Here is a 20049-nt window from a genome sequence, read left to right on the forward strand (position 1 = left end):
TCAAGGCTATGGTTTTTCCTGTGGTCATGTATAGATGTGAGAGTTGGACTGTGAAGAAGGCTGAGCGCCGAAGAATTGATGCTTTTGAACTGTGGTGTTGGAGTAGCCTCTTGAGAGACCCTTGGACTGCAAGGAGATCCAACCAATCCATTCTGAAGGAGATCAGCCCTGGGATTTCTTCGGAAGGACTGATGCTAAAGCTGAAACTCCAGTACTTTGGCCACCTCATGCGAAGAGTTGACTCATTGGAAAAGACTCTGATGCTGGGAGGGATTGAGGGCAGGAGGAGAAGGGGATGACAGAGGATGAGATGGCTGCATGGCATCACTGACTCAATGGACATGAGTCTGAGTGAACTCCGGGAGTTGATGATGGACAGGGAGGCCTGGCATGCTGCGATTCATGGGGTTGCAAAGAGTCGGACACGACTGAGCGACTGAACTGAACTGAACTGAACTGAACTTTCCTTTATTTGCAGTCAAAGGTGCTAAAGAAACAGCCTACAAAAATAAATACATAAGAAAACACAATATGCAAAGATACACGGCCTCACTAGCAGTTAAAGAAATGCAAAATGAAATGAATTTGTTAAAGTATATAGCTTTTAGTTTTAAATAACTGATACAGCACTATTATCAGGACTATAATGGGAAAAGTGAACTTCTTCACTGCCAGTGGCCATGTAAATTAGTTCAGTCTTTCAAGAGCACAAGCTCACAACAATAATACTGTTTCTATATTTTTATCCAGTAATTCTAATCTGAGGAAACACTCAGATAGTTATTTCTCCTTGCCTTCCCCACACAAAAAGTATTTGTACTAAAATATTCCCAGTGGTTCATCCACAATTCTTAGAGTTGTGGATGAACCACTGGGAATATTTCAGCAATTTAAATATCCATTATTGGTTCACAATTAGTACAGAACAGACTGGGAGAGATGAGCTGGGGATATACTGGGCCACACGTGATGGAAATTCTTAGCTTAAATACTTGCTTATGAACTTATTAATGTTACTAGCAGCAGCAGCTATATTATTTGTATTCAGTCTGCATTACCAGATGTATGACTGAGCCTCAGATAAAAGTAATAATGACTAGAGAACTTAAAACAATTGACCAAATATGTAGCTCTATAATATGATCAAGGATTCTAACACTGGAAGTCTATATACGGGGATAATCAACAAGAGGGAACAGTTCCTGGACCATAACATACTGGTAAGACAGGCAGTCCAGAGGCTTTTGGTTGCTGTTAACTGGGCCTAGTCCAGGGACAGCAAATGGAGTGGCCTATCAACAAAATCCCCACCTGACCTGGGAATGAGCATTCCTAGCACTGAGGGACAAATGAGTCACAAAATCCTTCTCTAAACTTGGTCAAAATTATTATCCAAATTAGAGCATTATAAAATAAACAATGGTGCCCACTATCCAGTTCTACAAGAATCAAGTCATTAGCCACAGTAGTCACTGACCTAGTACATCCTGAAAGGAATTCAGCGTGAAGGTCAGGATGAGGCACTTTTTGCTCTGGGGAAACCAGCAGAACTGACCCATCAGATGGTTATGTATTTTAAGGAGAAAATTTTATGAACCCAGTTTCTTGCATCTTTCCATACTTAAAAGAGCACTAAAAATATTAGCTAAGATACCTGTTCCTTGAAAAAGCAGTAACTTTTTACCAAGATATGTTCTTCATTGCACATATATACCAGCCTTCCCATTCACCTTTCTGGAACAGTCCTCAGAGCTTTCTGAAAGACTGTCTCTTGGGTTATAATCTTGAGGCTAGCTCGAATAAAACTTCCTATTCCTTTCTTACACTGACTATTGATTAATTTTTTCATCAACAAAACAAGATAGGAAAAAGAGAACAAAGATACAGAAACCCCCACTCTGATTAAACTTAATTCTAATGTCAAATATATGGAAATACATACACATAAAAATAGTAATTAAAAAAGTATAACACATATTAATATGCACAGGTTATAGTGTTGCATAAAATATATATGGCATTGACTGACATGTATTTAAAAACAATAGTGCTTAATATTCATTTGATTATTTTTGTTAAATAGTAAGTGAATAATTGCATTAAAATTTGAAAATTGTGAAATGCTGACAGTTTCCCATTCTAGCTAGAAATAAATTCCAACAACTTATTTCAGTAATTATTTATTAAAGACTATTAACCATTATTTGTTGTTGTGCTTTTTAGTTGCTAAGTCATGTCCAACTCTTTGGTGACCCCATGGACTATACCCCGAGGCTCCTCTGTTAGTGGAATTCCCTAGAATACTGGAGTGAGTTGACATTTCCTTTTCCAGGGGATCTTCCTGACCCAGGGATTGAACCCATAACTCCTGCATTGGCAAGCAGATTCTTTACCATTTAGCCACTAGTGAAGCCCATTAACTATTACTCAGTTCAGTTCAGTTCAGTTGCTCAGTCATGTCCAACTCCTTGCAACCCCATGAACTGCAGCACGCCAGCCTCCCTGTCCATCACCAACTCCCAACGTTTACTCAAACTCATCTCCATTGAGTCGGTGATGCCATCCAACCACCTCATCCTCTGTCATCCCCTTCTCCTCCTGCCCTCAATCTTTCCCAGCATCAGAGTCTTTTCCAATGAGTCAGCTCTTCACATGAGGCGGCCAAAGTATTGGAGTTTCAGCTTCAACATCAATCCTTCCAATGAACACCCAGGACTGGTCTCCTTTAGGATGGATTGGTTGGATCTCCTTGCAGTCCAAGGGACTCTCAAGAGTCTACTCCAACACCACAGTTCAAAAGCATCAATTCTTTGGTGCACATCTTTCTTTATAGTCCAACTCTCACATCCATACATGACTACTGGAAAAACCATAGCCTTGACTAGACGGACCTTTGTTGACAAAGTAATGTCTCTGGTTTTGAATATGCTATCTAGGTTGGTCATAACTTTTCTCCCAAGGAGTGTCTTTTAATTTCATGGCTGCAGTCACCATCTGCAGTGATTTTGGAGCCCCCCAAAATAGTCAGCCACTGTTTCCACTGTTTCCCCATCTATTTGCCATGAAGGGATAGGACCGGATGCCATGATCTTAGCTTTCTGAATGTTGAGCTTTAAGCCAAATTTTTCACTCTCCTTTTTCACTTTCATCAAGAGGCTTTTGAGTTCCTCTTCACTTTCTGCCATAAGGGTGGTGTCATCTCCATATCTGAGGTTATTGATATTTCTCCCGTCAATCTTGATTCCAGCTTGCCCTTCTTCCAATCCAGCGTTTCTCATGATGTACTCTGCATATAAGTTAAATAAGCAGGGTGACAATATACAGCCTTGGCATACTCCTTTTCCTATTTGTAACCAGTCCGTTGTTCCATGTCCAGTTCTAACTGTTGCTTCCTGACCTACATACAGGTTTCTCAAGAGGAAGGTCAGGTGGTCTGGTATTCCCATCTCTTTCAGAGTTTTCCACAGTTTATTGTGATCTACATAGTCAAAGGCTTTGGCATAGTCAATAAAGCAGAAATAGATGTTTTTCTGGAACTCTCTTGCTTTTTTGATGATAATAACTATTATTACTATTAATTTATTCTAACATTAAAATTACAGGGAGGCCTGGCGTGCTGCAGTTCATGGGGTCACAAAGAGTCAGATACAACTGAGCAACAGAACTGAACATTAAAACAGCAGTTGCTTCTAATCTAGTGGAGGAACCAGGCAAGACACCAGGTCATTGATACACTGTAATACACACCATGATAGGGAGAAAGAGAAGAGGCCTTAATCTCATGTGCCTCTATTCATCAAACTAGATAAGTAGTATGTTTACATATAAGGAAATAGTGAAACATTCCCAATGGTAGCCAGTCCACAAACAGAACTATAAACTACACTTGAGAAATTTATAGTCTATTAAGACAATATTCTTTGTCTCTATTTGATTGAAATGAGCTCACATTTAAAATGAAATTAAACCACTACAAAAAAAAAAAGTAAAGAAAATGTTTTGATAAATGTGTGAGTTCCTCTTATTTCAGACTTTTCCAGAAGTCAGTGGGTTTTGAGGTACATCCATTGGTAAAATACTCGTCACAGGCATTGCTTGGGTAGTCTGACATTTGAACATGGCAGCCATCGCCCTTCGAAACCTGTAACAAAAAAGGGAAAATCTGGCATTATCCCATGATGACTTGGAATGTTTAAAGAACTTTCAAATATGACTAAGATGCCACTACTGCCAATTAGCATCTCCAAATAAATTTCTGCTTTCAACTTTAATATATCCTATTGAGACCTTTATAAATGTATTATAAAGTATATGGTACAATTAAAGATCAATTTTGCACCACTGATTGTAAACATCGAAGACATTTAATAAAAATAAATAACTATGTTTAAGATGACACCATGTCTAAGATGACAATGTCAGTTGCAAGGAATCATTTACTTGAACTAAGGATGGGTATTTCAGACATTTATTCTAATGAGCAAAGGCCAGTTTAATGCCTGACCTTTCCAAAAGAACTACTAATAGACTCTAAATTTAAGGTGTGTTCTTTATTCTTCTTATGTGGTCTATTTGATCTTAAAAGTTTTTATGTTTCTTCATATACCTATGGCTAAAGTTGCTTTCCCAAACATGTGCATAAATATATAAGCTTAATAGAAGCAGCACTGGCAATCCAGGATCAAATTATCAGTACTTCACATCTACTGAGATTTTCTAGTCAAATATTTAAGCACAGTAGATTGGTTCAATCCACCTTTAAGCAGTAACAGTAAATGAAGTAGTCTAAGCTGCCCTACCTGAAGGCTCAAGGGTAAAGAAACTGCCTGCAATGCAGGAGGCTCAGCAGGAGCCTCAGGTTTGATCCCTGGGTCAGGAAGATCCCCTGGAGAAGGAAATGGCAACCCATTCCAGTATTCTTGCCTGGAGATCCCATGAACAGCTCGTGGAGTCGCAAAAGGGTCAGACACGACTTAGCGACTAAACGACAAAAGCTGCACTGAGGAGGCAGGAAAGAAATTCTTGCTCAGAGGCTCAACAAAAGGGGGAAAGGAAGAGTCTCCATTATTCTCAGTGACTACACAATCCTGAAGCCTGTTATGTTAACAATGAATTTTTCTCTTGCATCTGAATGATATGTCTTCCTTCTAGTAAATATACACTTATGCTACCCACATAGGGAACCCAACTGGCCTTGCTTTGTCCACTTTCCAGTAACAGAGTCACTCTTTTGTTTGCAAAACTGATTACAGGTTTTCTTTGCAAAACCTTCCAGGGTCATTGCTGCCAGAGGGCCATCAAAGATGAAACTTGCATTTGGGGATGCTTAGTTGGTGGAACTTGGTCTTGAATTACCCATGATCATCTCACCTCCATGTTGGAAGAGTCTGTCACAGAACTGGAGTCCTAGACATTTCAGGTCCTGAATGCTTCTGCAGTGCAGTTGCATGAACCAAACAACTCTTAATTTCACCTGAAGCGAGTTTCTGTCATTTACCTCCCCCAAAATTTAGAACATTATCCATTGCCTTTCTAACATTCTTTCTGTATACACTTTTTTTTTTAAGTTGAGAAGCATTTTAGACATGACTTACTTTTTATTAGCAATCACATAAATACAAGGATTGTAGAATGTAGAAGATTTTGCAAACAGGGGAGCTATGATGGCCATTGAGGGAGGAATCTTCTTTGGGTCACCAAAAGATGCCCATAAGCACACGATGGAATAAGGTGACCACGCCACCAGAAACATGAGTATCATTATCACAGACATCTGTAAAAGAAATCAGTATTCACCAAGCCCAATAACTAAAATATCAAAATAGCTAGTATATCTAAAACTACATGAAAAATTATCTGGATTGGAACTTGAATAAGTTTACGATGGTGAAGACATAGAGGAAACACTGAAATTTTCCCCTCATTGTGCTCTGCTAATACACCTAAAGTCAGCTATGATAACTGGAGCTTGTGAAATGGATGAACTGGTTCATGAATGTAAAGAATGCCCTCTTTCTGCTGGTGAGCTGAGGAGAATACAGCTGGATTTATCTTTTTGGGGTTACTGAGCTTTTCAGTGCTTGCTTAAATTTTACAACCCAGGCTTGAGCATCTCCTCACCCAATCTCAGTCCTGGATATGGTTGAGGAAATCTCTCAGAAAGTAGAAACCAAGACAAACAAACAAAACCCCAAAGAGAGACAGTGTAGGAAAGAATATTTAAGAAAATTAAAAGATAAATCCAGGAGATTAAATATCCAAATAAAAAGAGTTCCAGGAAAAGAGAATAGAGAAAACAAAAAGGGAAGTGAAATTGAAGAGAGAAATAATACAAGGAAGCTCCCAGAAGGGGAGATCTGAGTCTTGACATTGAAAGCACTCACCCAGTATCCAGTACATGGGTGAATAAATAGCTATATCAAGGCACATCAGCAACACATTTCAGAGAGAAAACTGGAGACACAGAGAAAATTACAAGCTTCCAGAGAGAACACAGACCACCAGTAAACTGTCAGTCTTCTCAACAGCAACACCTAAAACTGAGAGACTATATAGTAATGCTTTCAAAAATCTCTGAAAATCATTTTTCTACTTTGAATTCTATGCCAAATGAACAATCAATCAAATATAGTAGGAGCATTAAGACATTTTCAGGCATGCCAAATCTTAAAAATTTTACTTCCCTAAAATGTTCTCAGGACTCTGTTAGGGGATGTGTTCCACCAACTGTGAGAAAATCAACCAAAAAAAAAAAAAAAAAAGGAAGACATGCAATCCAGAAAACAGGTGATCTGATCCAGGAGACAGGCCAAAGGCATTCTCAGTTTGTGATAAAGGAGGTGCGGGAATACTGACTTTCTAGGTAGTCATCTTAAAGAAGAGCCAATGTACTCTGGGGCAGGAGATCTGGGGGTGTCAGGAGGATAACTAAGAAAAAGATGAAGTCAATTTAGTCTCTGACGCATATGAAAATACTAAGAGGAAACTGAAGCTTCTGATAGATTATTTAGAGATGAATTAGGGACAGGTACATAGGACAGTCAGGCTCCCCTGGTGGCTGATAGAGTAGAGAATCTGCCTGCAGTGCAGGAGACCTGGGTTCAATCCCCGAGTTGAGAAGATCACCCTGGAGAAGGAAATGGTTACTGACTCCAGTGTTCCTGCCTGGAGAATCCCATGGACAGAGAGGCCTGGTAGGCTACAGTCCATGGGGTCACAAAGAGTTGGACACAACTGAGTGACTAATGCTTCTACTTTCCAAAATCACTTCATTTTCACACAGAACAGTCAGGAAACAAAGCTATAGAGAGATGGGGGGTGGAAGGGGAGGAGAGAGGGAGAGAAGAGGAGAAGGGGAGAGAGATGGACAGAAGACAAGAAAGAAAAAGAAAAGGAATGAACTGTTAACTCCAAAGGGGGAATAGTTGTATAAAAAAAAAGAAATATAAGTCATACAGCCCTACAGAGATCTGCAATAAATGAAATTTAGATAATCACAATAATGTAAAATTGACTCTTCATCTAGCCAAATATTAACATTTTATTGACAAGATGAGAGATGCTGCTGGGGAGAAGGAAAAGATGGTGGTATAAGAGGAATTCTCTTTGTTCACAGTAGGAAATCAAGAAGTAGCAGCAAGCAAAAATACCTGAAACAGTAGATAAGCACATTGTTTAGAAATATGGAGGCCAACACCAGAAAAAAGAGGCAGAAAATAAGAATCGGGAGTTGGGAAGAGATGACTACAGGGCCAAGGAACCATGTCCATGTAGAAGCTTGATTATAAAACTTTCTTAAGGATTTTAATGCCTTACCTTTGTTACATCTACCTGATCTGACCAATCTCTGTTGAGGTACTCAGTGCAGTTATTAGTACCATGATGTTTAATGGATTGAGTGACATGGTAATAACAGTAAAACATCACTGTTAAGGGCACGATAAAATTTATCGCAACTACCATCATCGTGTAAGAAACAAAAGACCTGAAAGTAAGAAAAGGAAATAATTAAATCATGACATTAAATCACTATTCATCTAGTGTATTAAGGGAAACAGAATAATTACCAGAAGTAATACTGGCATTGTCTAGTATTAGTTAACAGCTTAGGAGGTACATTCGACTTTTAGTCCATTCAGACTAGAGGTTGGCAAACTATGACCTGTGGGCAAATCCAGCTTGTCGCCTGTTTTTGTAAATAAAATTTTATTGGAACCACAGTCATTTCCTTACTGTCTATGGCTGCTTCCACAGGCAGAGTTGAATAGTTGCAATGGAGACAACCTTGCCTGTGAAATCTAAAATATTTATTTTTTGACCCTGTACAGAAAAATGTTTAGACTTAGATTTAGTTTGAGAGAAATTTTCTGTTTACTTTCCTGAGTAATCTTTCACTTCCTTTAATGAACTAAATTACCTTCTTTTCCTTAGTAAACATAGAAGAGCATCACTGATGAGTAAGCAATCCTTGCAGGGACTGCACTTTTGCTGTGTAATTCTCAGAAGATGCTTTATCACCAGAAAAGAAAGCCTGGGCTTTCTCCAAAACTGCACACTGTCTAGCTCCACCAATAGTCCTTTCCCCCGTAGGTCCTACCTCTAAGGTGCAGCTAAAGGAGGCTCTGTATCCCCTTTGCTGCCAAAGGACAGAAAGGAGGGAACAGAGCAGGGAGACAAAGGGATGCCCTGTCCTCGCAAATTAACATAATTCACGGTTCTCAATTCGTCTCTAGTCGGAATCACATCATCTAAAACAAGGAAACCCTTTGCCACACTCTATATGAGAAACATTAGATCTGAGGTTAAATTTAAAATGGTGAAAACGTGTCTGCATTAGAAGCATTTAATTATAGACTGCATATACATTTCTTACACATCATTTTTCCGCCAGTTTATGGTACAGGTGGCCCCAGTAGGATCTGGGGCATAACTAGCCCACCCAATGATAGGCATCAAAGCCCAAAACAGGCCATTGGTCCAGGCCCCCAGAATCATGCTGATGTAAGTGTTGGTGGTCATTCTTCTTCCTATTAACAAATACATGGAATATTAAATCATTTCCCAACGATGTGATCATTTCCCATTTCATATCTTCATCTTAACTGATTATTCAAAATTATTACCAAGTAGATTCTTTACAGAGCACTTTAGTTCACACAAAACCTATGAATTCATATTCTGGAAAAAAAATAACATTTAAGCTGAAACTTGAATGATAAAATGATGAATCAGAGGATAGCATCTACAAAGACCCCAAATTGGGAAAGAGTTTCACCAGTACCCCAAAGTGACAAGATCCCAGGCTATGCTGCAAAGGTAGTCAGGGGTCAGAACACGTAGGGTCTTGGGGGCCATGTTATGAAATTTGAATTTTATTCTAGGTATAATAGAAAACCACTAAAACTTCCAATCAAGGATTATCAGAGAAAGAAGGCTGACCATGTCGCAAGTCATTACATTTATTAATACATTTTGAAGTGAAAGTGTGACAAGCAGAAGTTGGGCAAATGGGTTTATTGCAAAAGCTGAGAAAAGTGCTGTACCTGCATCCGGATGGCAGATGGTCAGGTATCGATCCACGGCCACGACTGTGAGCAATCCAATACTTGCCATTCCAAAAAATATATTCAACCCAGCATAAATCTGAAAATCAAAATTGGAACGATTCCACCATTCTACACACCCTCCCAAGAGACATTTATACTTTTATCCCATTGCTAAAATGTATTTTAAATACATTGAACAGTAAATAAATACATTGAGTGTTTTCTATTTTGTGCGTGTGTTCAGTCGCTCAGTCGTGTCCAACTCTTTGCATCCTGACTCCTCTGTCCTGCGATTTCATAGGCAAGAGTACTAGAGTGGGTTCCATTTCCCCCTCCAGGGAATCTTCACAACCCAGGGGTCGCACCTGCGTTTCCTGTACTGTAGGCAGATTCTTTACCACTGAGCCACCAGGGAAGCCCCATTTTCTATTTTAATAATGTTAAAATACATCATCTATTGTTAAATTGTAAGTGGCTTAATAAAGGTACTTATAGAAAACATTCTGGAACTTCATTAATTAAAATAAGCTTTTCTGAAAAAGCTAAGATTTAAAGTAAAACTTCTATACATACTCTAAAGAGGGCAAAAACAAACCATAAATCAAGTGCAGTACATATAACCAATAAAAGACTGGGATTCAGAAAACAGACAATTCACTAAGGGGAAAAGACAAACAGAAAAATGGGCTATTCACACAAGAGGAAACCAGGGTGTCTATGACATAAGATGTACAATCACATTAAATATTGAAAGGAATGCAAATCATAAGATACTATTTTACATATATCACAACACTACAAATTTACAAGTCTGACAATCCCAAGCACTGGCGAACATGTGGAGCAACAGAAGTTCTCATAGTTGGTACCACCATTTTGAAGAATGATTTGGCCACACCTGATAAAGTTGACGTTGTGTTATCTACCACCAAACCATTCCCCTGCTAGTAATGTATCTAAAGAAACTCTCAGATAGTGCAGAAAGAGACATGTATGAGAACATTTGTGTTTTTTAAAAATTGGGAACAGAGAATTCCCTGGCGGTCCAGTGGTTAGGACTCTGCACTCTCATTGCCAGGGCCCTGGGTTCCATCCCTGGTTGGGGAACTAAGATCCCATAAGCCCTGAAGCACAACCAAAAACAAAAAGCAAGAAGCCCCAAACAACTTGAAGGTTATATTGCAAATCATCAAGATTTGCCAAAACCTGCTGATGCATAAATGGGTACTCACTGTTCTCTACCGTTTTCATTTTATTCTCTACAGCTATATAGTTAAAACAGCAAACAGTTCTAAAAAATTGGGCCAAAAGTCATTACTGCAAACTATATTAATTTATTTTCTTGTCAGTAAAAATTATAGCAGATATGTTTACCAGCAATTCTCACAAAGAACTTACCACTGAAAAAAATCAACAACATGTAGTTTAACTATATTACTCAGACATTATGATATAGTCATTAAATATTTTATTGTTTCAAAGGAAAGCAGAGTATTTCTTTTTGAATTTGCAATACACAAGTTTTTATTTGAATATGCAAATGTTCACTTTTCTTCTAATTTTTTTGCTAGTTTAACTTTTTCCTTTAGGTTGGGGAAATTTTGAAAATATAATGATGGCTACTGCTTTCATTTCTCTTATTAAAGAATATATTTCCTAGTCACTCCTGCAGCTGTTTTCGATAAGAGCACCATATCTATTATGCTACATAAAACTATTTGATTTTGTAAAGACACTTAAACTTACAAGTTCTTAATCTAGTTCATTTTGCTTTGATTCTAAGGATCTCTGATACCTGACATCCTGCATATCCAAATTTCCAGCTTCCATGCAGATCTGAAGCAGCAGACATGGGGTAGCCAATGCTACTGACCCCTATATCAGTAACAGCCAGGTTGATGATAATTGCATTTGTGGGTGTCCGAAGTTCCTTGAACTTAATGAAGATGCCTAGAACAATTATGTTGCTGAGGATACTTATCACACCTGAGAACATAAACAAATCACACATTTCACTTAATTTGAATGTGCAAAACTAAAATAAAAATTAAATATTTAAATTCCTTCAGAAACAAAGCAAATTCACAAATCAGTTTTGGCTCATTTACTGGAAGAGCTCCAGCTATTCTTCAAACTAGTTGTGATATTGTCACAGCCCTCTTGTGAAACAGAAATATAAAAATCAAAACACAAAGAATCCGCCACTTGTATAAACCAGCACCAAAGGATGGCATTTAACAACATCACTATTGATCACTCCATCCTTGAAGTGACTCCCATGATACCACCAATGCTGATTTTTAGGATACATATGTTTATATGTGTGTGTGTGTGTGTGTGTGTGTGTGACCATATAGTCTCCTTTGGCAGCTTAATTTCCTCTCCTCCTTGCTGAAGATGGAGGCTCTTCTTTCTCCGTTTCTCAGGCCTCAGCTATCATTCTGTCCTAACAGCACTTCTGTCACTTTCTATTCCTGAAATATGCTCCAGTCCCTCATCCCTTTTCATACAACTCATTGCCATTAGACATTTATTAAGCATCTACAGTATGTAAGATCATATGACTATTTCAATATTACTTAAAACTTAACATGTTCAAATCTGATTACATATACACATACATCCCTAAATAAGAATGCACACACATTCTTATGGGTTTGGCTAGCTAGAAAGGAAGTCAAGCTGGCTCTCAGATCCACTGAGAAACCTCACAGGCCACATCACCCTAGTGAAGTTTCCACAGTCTGGGATCTCTTAGCCCTCCCTGCAGGTCCAGAGACTCAGTGTTGTCAGTGCCTCAGAATTGGCTGGATTCAGGGAGACTGATGACTGAAATTCTTAATCTGAATGCCAACATATTAATTTACAATGAGAAATACTGTTGAGTAGACTGGATGTGAATGTTAGCCTGCTTAACACCCCCATCTGCTGAATAAATTTCCCATCAGCCAGATGTAAGCCATACTAGGTCCTAACAACTGAGAGAGGGTAGAGCCATTACCAGAATCCTAGGGGCTAAAGGAGGGGTAAAGGACAGAAGGAATAGAGGTGTTCACCATCATGAAGAGAACTCTGGTGAGCAGACCCAGCTATTGCCAGAGAGAGCGAAGGTTTCCAAGTACCAACACACAAAGGTATCAGCTAAGAAAGATCTTCTATTATGTGTGGCACCTTGGTCAAAACTTCTGTTCAACATTCTGTTATATTAATCTTCCAGGCTCCTGTTCTTTCCCTCCTACATGCTGCTGGCAGAATAAGCATGCCACAACATAGAATTAACCAAGACCCTTCTCAGTATACTCCTCAATGTCTGTGGGGTAAAAGTTCACATGTCCAGCCTGGTACCCCGGTCTCTGCTTCAAACTGTTTTTACCTTCTCTAAGCAAATGTTCTGGGGTCACAAAGAGTCGGACACGACTGAGCGACTGAACTGAAGCGAATGTTCACACTTATCAAATAAGCCCTCCATCTAGTTATCTATCAGATATACCAGGCATGTGGTAAGTTTCAGCTCTCATTTCTCCCACTTGGAACACCCTACTCCTTTACCTATCCAAATGCTACCCACCCTTCAAAATTCTGTTCAAGCCTGATTCTACCCTCAAAGGCTTGTCTTCCTCATAGTATCCTCTCATCACTAATAAATTTTCTAAGTTCTTGTCTATACTATACTTCATCTTATGTGATGCTATATTATTTAACTCATATATTCCTAATCTTCCTGTGTAAATTACAGGCTTCTAATGGCTTCTATGTTGAGTATGTGACATATAGCAGATTTATTTAGTAGACAACTAAAACTCATATTGCTTAATATCTATTATTCCTGCAAGCATAATTAAGACACAATGATATCAGATTTGACGATTCTTTGGCTCATTATTTTTGCATCCAGTATTGTAGCTCCAAAAAGTTTGGTGAACGGAAGAATCTTTCTGGTTAGTTACAGATTTGTTGATTTTTTAAAAGTCAGATAAAAACACAGTGTAGTAAATTTGTTGCCTACCAAGTATGCGACTAGAATAGAGTAACTGTACTTATGGGGTAGATTTAGATATAATGTGGGGAATGAGGTAAACAGTTTAGTCCTTTTCTTTATTTTCTCTGCAGCTGTCTCAAGCACTCTGCTCTATTTTCTAGCTGTGTAAGTGTTAGTCAGTTGTGTCTGACTCTTTGAGACCTCATGGACTATAGCCCACCAGGTGCTCTCTCCATGGGATTCTCCAGGCAGGAATACTGGAGTGGGTAGCCATTCCCTTCCCCAGGGGAATCTTCCTGACTCAGGGATCGAACCCACATCTCCTGCACTGCAGGCTGATTCTTTACTGACTGGTTAACCATGGAAACCCATGTTTTCTAATGAGTAGACAGATTATTTAGTAGTTAGGTCTAAGTTCACTTAACTTAGGGACTTCCCTGGTGGCTCAGAGGTAAAGAATCTGCCTGCAATACAGGAGACACGGGTTTGATCCCTGGGTTGGGAAGATCCCCTGGAGAAGGGCATGGCAACCCACACCAGTATTCTTGCCTGGAGAACTCCATTGACAGAGCACCCTGGTGGGCTACAGTCCACAGGGTTGCAGTCGGACACGACTGAGCAATTAACACACTTTCACTTAATTTCCCTTTGGCTTCTGTGGCTCTTCTCAATCTCTTTGGGAGATCCTTCTCAATCTACTTCCTGGTCTTTCTTTCTTCTTCTCTACCTTATTAAACATATGCATTAAGTTTCTGTCCTAAACCTCCTGTTCACATTTAACATACACTCAGTGATTTCAGAGTCAAGGCTATATGCTGATACTTTCCAGATCAGTCTCATAAAATTCAAAACCATGTGTCCAGCTTTTTATCGGACTTCTCTCAAACTGAACCCAGAGATTTTCATTCCTGCCCCAAACATGTTCTTCTCCAGGTGTGAACAGCTTCACCATTTATCCAGTGGCCCCAAAAGAGAAACCTACTTGTCATCTTTGATGCTCCCTCACCTTCTCCCCAAGTCTCCACATCCAACCACCATGGATTCTAAATTCTAGCTCCATCTATCTCCATTGCCACTACTTCCTCCTCAGAAGCCTTCTTAACCTTTACCATACCTCCTACCTAGGGTGCCTCCTACCTGGTCTGTTAGCTACCACTATAGCATATATCTAAAATGCAAATTGGATCATGTCATTTAGTGGCCCCCTACTGCCCGCACAGCTTAGGTCCTTCATTAGCTGGTATGCAGTCATCCTTTCAGCCTAATATCTCTTATCTTTTAGCCTATAAGGCACCCATAATGAATCTATTTCAGATCCTTAATTCACCATGCCTTCTTACCCCCAGAATAAACTGGAAAAAGGGAGAGCTTAAGTTGGTAAAAGTTCGTAAGAGCTAAAATCCAAAGAGAACTATTAAATTAAAAATGAAATATAAAATGTAAAGTAGGCTTTTTGTAACAGTAGCAAATGAAATAAGTGCTTTGACTAAACTTTTTTCCTCATAGTTTTGGTTTAAGTGAGTTTTGTTAAAGGTGGGGGTTTGGGGGCCCAAAGGCATAAAATTAACAAAGCATTAAACAAAAGCATAATGAGGTGAGACATGCTCCCTTCAGTTCACCTGCTAAAAATACAACACATACACATTAAAACTAATCGTTGTGATTATACATGAGGGTTCTAGAGCCAAAGAACCTGAGTTCAATACTGGTGTAGCTACTTAGTAGATGTGTGTGTGTTGGTAAAGTTACTTAAACTCTATCAGTATAAATGGAGAAAATAAAACAAATTTACTTACTGAATTAGTTTAAGGATGAATTATTCCATACAGGCAAGTGCTTATAGCAGTGCTTGGTGTATACCAAGTATTCAAGTGATAACATTAGTAGTGGTGGTGGTGATGGTGGTGGATGTAGTGGCAACAGTAGTAGCAGAGTCCCACTGTCACAGTAAGACCACTATTACTGTTATTGTTGTTACAGGAATAAGAACAAGAGAGAACATTTTCTTAACAGGAAAACTTCTTTGCATGCTTCCTTTATAACCAGATCAAAAAAGACAGCTTTTCTTGGTCATCTACCAAAACTAACCAAACCAAAAGTTGGTATACAAAGTATTCCTGTGTAGTTGTGATAAGGAGATTATCTCATTGAGTAGCATATTGTTTTCTCCTTTTTGTTGCAACACACACCCAAAAAGAAAACAGAACTCACCCAGGGCTATCATACAGAGGTATTCAAATGAAAGAGTTATTAGCATGTCACTAAAATTTATGAAAATTAACTGAGGAACCATAGTTTCTAGCAGAGAAGTGATACTCTAATTGTGAGTAATGGGGAAATTAAGCAATTATAAAGAATAAACTGAGTATAGAAGGATTTGCTATGTTTTTACTCTACTTTTGAATATACTTACAATTTTTCACAAGTCAATCCAAAAAATAATAAGTTACCTCTAATATTCATTAGTATTTGTTCCAACATACACTGTATACATCATTTAGGTATATTTGTGCATTATTTTTTTTTATTTTTCATAACAATCCCAACTGGTAGCTTATTCTTATCCCCATTTTATAGATATGAAAATGGAAGAACAAAAAGATAAAGGAACTTGCTCACTGCTGCAAAGAGACTAAAAAATGAAAACCAAACTTCAGTTTTCCAAGACAGCATTAAAAAACGAGCTCAATCATCAAACTCTGTCTTCAATACAATCTGCTCTCTCTTTTTACAACTAAATTTTTTTCCAGGATCTTTCAATCTGAACTAGATTCCACCAGTGATGACAAAACTACAGAAAGTATGTATGAGAACAGTAAATGCCATAAAAATACATTTTTGCCACAGTGCACATTCTCCCCCAATAAAAATTCATTTGACAATAAAATAACCAAACATATAGATGATTATTTGTTTTCTAGAAAACTTTTCTCAGCCCCATCTCACTGCCTATCAAAATTCAAAATAACTTGTTAGATTAACCACCATTAACAATGTTTCCATTTATCCTTTCACCTACATTCTCTTATTTGATCTTTACAGCCAGGAAGAAGAGCAAGTATTATCCTCATTTATCACATGAGCACAACAACTGAGAAAGGATAAGTGACTTGTTGAGGTTGGCCAACAGTACAGAACTTGAAACACTATCTCTGAAGCCATGCTTCTTCTACTACCTTATGCTAAAAACCGCAGCTTTTCTTCTCTCATTCAAACGCAAAATAACTGTTAATGGAGTAAACATCCATACCTGCAGTAATCAAGTAAGCTGCAACAATGTTGTGTTCAGTCTGTGAAAAGATAGAGCCATTTTCATTTTTACAGTCTGAACTGTTGCCTAAATTATTGCTTAGCATTTTGCAGTGAAGATATTGAGACATCCTTCATAATGAGCTTTCAATATCTACGAAATGTTTCAAAAGCCAGTGAGAGAAAAATTTTCAGAACCAATCATTTCCGTCTCCACTTAAAGACCTCAAAGAAGGGCCTTTTCATAGAGGCCCTCCTTTAAAAAATCTAATTGGGCTAAAGAAGAAAGGATTTTAATCCCCAGAAGAAGGGAAAAGCTTACTAGCAAAATAAAGAGAAATACCAAACAACACACATTTTAACCAATTTGGGCATCAGCTTTGTATCCAAGGAGATTATCAAGTGCACACGTCCCATTTAAACAATAAACAAACTCAGAAAATCAGATCAGGACCTGAATTAACTGATTTCTGCTGGAAATTAAGAGTCAGCATTAGTCCTCTAAAACTATACAGGTTAAGGTGACTGTTTTCTGTTGATCCTTTCAAGTTTTTCATTTCAGTTCCTTTTGTTTTTTCATAACAATTTAAATCATTAGAGATAAAGAAGTAATCTCCCTCCAACCTTCCAAATTTCACTCTCCTAATGATAATAGCAGCTTTGTGTATATTCTTTTTCTTTGCTTATAGAAACATTTATTAATAGAACTGTTTAATGTTTCCTCCACTTTTTACCCCCATTCTTTTCAAATAATGGGGAGCTATATATATATACAAAATAATTCTGCAATTTGTTTTTCCCTAAAGCTATACCATAAATTCCAGTCAAAAAACCTAAATCTAAGTTATTAACTATATATTTCAAACCACAGATGTAACATGATTTACCTCATAATCCACCTAAGTTCATTTACCCTACATTTTGATACGCATCAGTTGTTATCCGGTTAATAATCATAGCATACACTAGCAAAGTATCTAGAGTGAATGATTCACCTCAAACTACAGAGCAATTCTAACATTCTGGATTATCTTAACTCCAAAAGTGTATTACATAAATGGATGATAATCTAATATGAACATTTACTGTTAGAATAAGATATCCCTACCATTTTTTTTCTTTGTAGTTTTTTATGCCATAAATTATAAAAATCTGATTCTACTCAATAGTGAAATTCCTAAAAATTGGCAACTTAAGAAAAATGATAGATGCACCAAAGTTAACAGTGTAAGTATATAACAGAACCACTAGAGGGCTATATTTACCTACTTAATTATATAATCTTAGCATGGCCTAGCAGGAAGGGGACACAACATAATCCTTTTGCCTCAATTTTCAGCCATATACTTGAATAAACTGAAGAAGTTGAAACCAGGTGGGTTCATCTGTCCCAGATCTTACAGCTACTAGTATTCAAATTTTTATGACACATATAGTAATATTGTGAAGAGTATACTAGAAAAGTGAATCTCATTAGTATTCCAATATCAAAATATTTTCAAACAACCGTAAAGCAATTAATGTAATCCTAAAATGACCTCTCCATTTAAAAAACCATGGGTTATTAGGTTTCAAGTCTTTCTCTTTTTTTTTTTTTTTGCAATTACTATTCACTCAAAATGTTTTGAGTTTGCTTTTGTTCATAGTTCCTATCTTTTCTGTAAAGGATTATGCCTAGTTAGTTGTACCACCCATTTAAATTTTCCAGAAATAATTAGCTCTATTTATAAAAACTGAAGAAAAATAATTCCAGAGATGACTATTTGCTATTGATAAAAGTTTTACAGATTATTAGTGTGATAGGTACATTCTAAATAATTTTTTATGCTTCCTTCATAAGTCACATGGAAAAACTATATTGGGATGAGGCTTAGAATACTAAGAAATATAACTATAAGCATGTCAAGTTAACACAGCTCATGATTCTTTGATTTTATAAACTTTAACTGGCCTAAAATCAGTCCTCCTTTCATAACTTCTCAAATGTTCAGGGATACCAGGTAATATTGCTTGTATTCCACTAAATCTTTTCACTGCTATGGCAACAAATACATTTTAGCCTGATGCAAGCACTCAAAAAGTTATTCAGCTAACATGTCAAAAGATTTAATATGTCAGTAACTATTTAAGTATCTTTTACAATGGAGCTCAGTGATACCACAGTACAAAATGTATTAATGTTAGGTTCCCTAAACATATGAACTAGATTCAAAACCAAATGCCTTAGGGACTTCCCTAGCAGTCCAGGGGGCACAGAGTCAATACCTGGTCAGGGAACAAAGATCCCACAAGCCATTCAGTGAGGCCACCAAAAAAAAAAAAAAACCACCACTAATATACCAAAGGACACTCAGGAAGAACTACTAAAAGGAAAAAAAAAGAAAGAAAAATAGGATGTGGAAATAAAAGTTTAAAGATGGCTAATGCCTAACGCACTGGTCGTAGCAAACACTCTCTTCCAACAACACAAGAGACAACTCTACACATGGACATCACCAGATGGTCAATACAGAAATCAGACTAATTATATTCTCTGCAGCCAAAGATGGAGAAGCTCTATACAGTCAGCAAAAACAAGACCGGGAGCTGTTTGTGGCTCAGATCATGAATTCCTTACTGCAAAATTCAGATTTAAATTGAAGAAAGTAGGGAAAACCACTAGATCATTCAGGTATGACCTAAATCAAATCCCTTGATTATACAGTGGAAGTGACAAATAGATTCAAGGGATTAGATCTCATAGACAGAGTGCCTGAAGAACTATGAATGGAGGTTCCTGACATTATGTAGGAGGCAGTGATCAAAACCATCCCCAAGAAAAAGAAATGCAAAAAGGTTGTCTGAGGAGGCCTTACAAATAGCTGAGAAAAGAAGCGAAGCGAAAGGCAAAGGAGAAAAAGATATACCCATCTGAATGCAGAGTTCTAAAGAATAGCAAAGAGAGAGATAAGAAAGCCTTCCCAAGTGATCACTGCAAAGAAGAAAACAATAGGATGGGAAAGAATGGAGAGCTCTTCAAGTAAATTAGAGATACCAAGGGAACATTTCATGCAAAGACGGGCACAATAAAGGACAGAAATGGTATGGACCTAACAGAAGCAGAAGATATTAAGAGGTGGCAAGAATACACAGAACTATACAAAAAGGTCTTAATGGTCCAGATAACTGCAATGGTGTGATCACTCATCTAGAGCCAGACATCCTGGAATTCGAAGTCAAGTGGGCCTTATGAAGCATGACTATGAACAAAGCTCTTGGAGGTGATGGAATTCAGCT

The 20049-nt window shown here is 37.8% G+C and overlaps 1 protein-coding gene across 1 annotated transcript; it reads right to left on the bottom strand.

Moving 5' to 3' along the window:
* Positions 1-4026: 4026 nt before the first annotated feature.
* On the bottom strand, positions 4027-16880 carry RRH (retinal pigment epithelium-derived rhodopsin homolog). Its single transcript, XM_052642366.1, has 7 exons — positions 16775-16880; positions 11341-11531; positions 9543-9642; positions 8873-9026; positions 7816-7984; positions 5595-5773; positions 4027-4141 (listed from the first exon to the last, which is right to left on the bottom strand). The coding sequence occupies exons 1-7, from the start codon at positions 16878-16880 to the stop codon at positions 4027-4029; spliced, it is 1014 nt and encodes a 337-aa protein (XP_052498326.1).
* Between the last annotated feature and the right edge of the window lie 3169 nt (positions 16881-20049).

This window comes from Budorcas taxicolor, chromosome 6 (genome assembly GCF_023091745.1).
Source record: "Budorcas taxicolor isolate Tak-1 chromosome 6, Takin1.1, whole genome shotgun sequence".
NCBI classification, from domain to species: Eukaryota; Metazoa; Chordata; class Mammalia; order Artiodactyla; family Bovidae; genus Budorcas; species Budorcas taxicolor.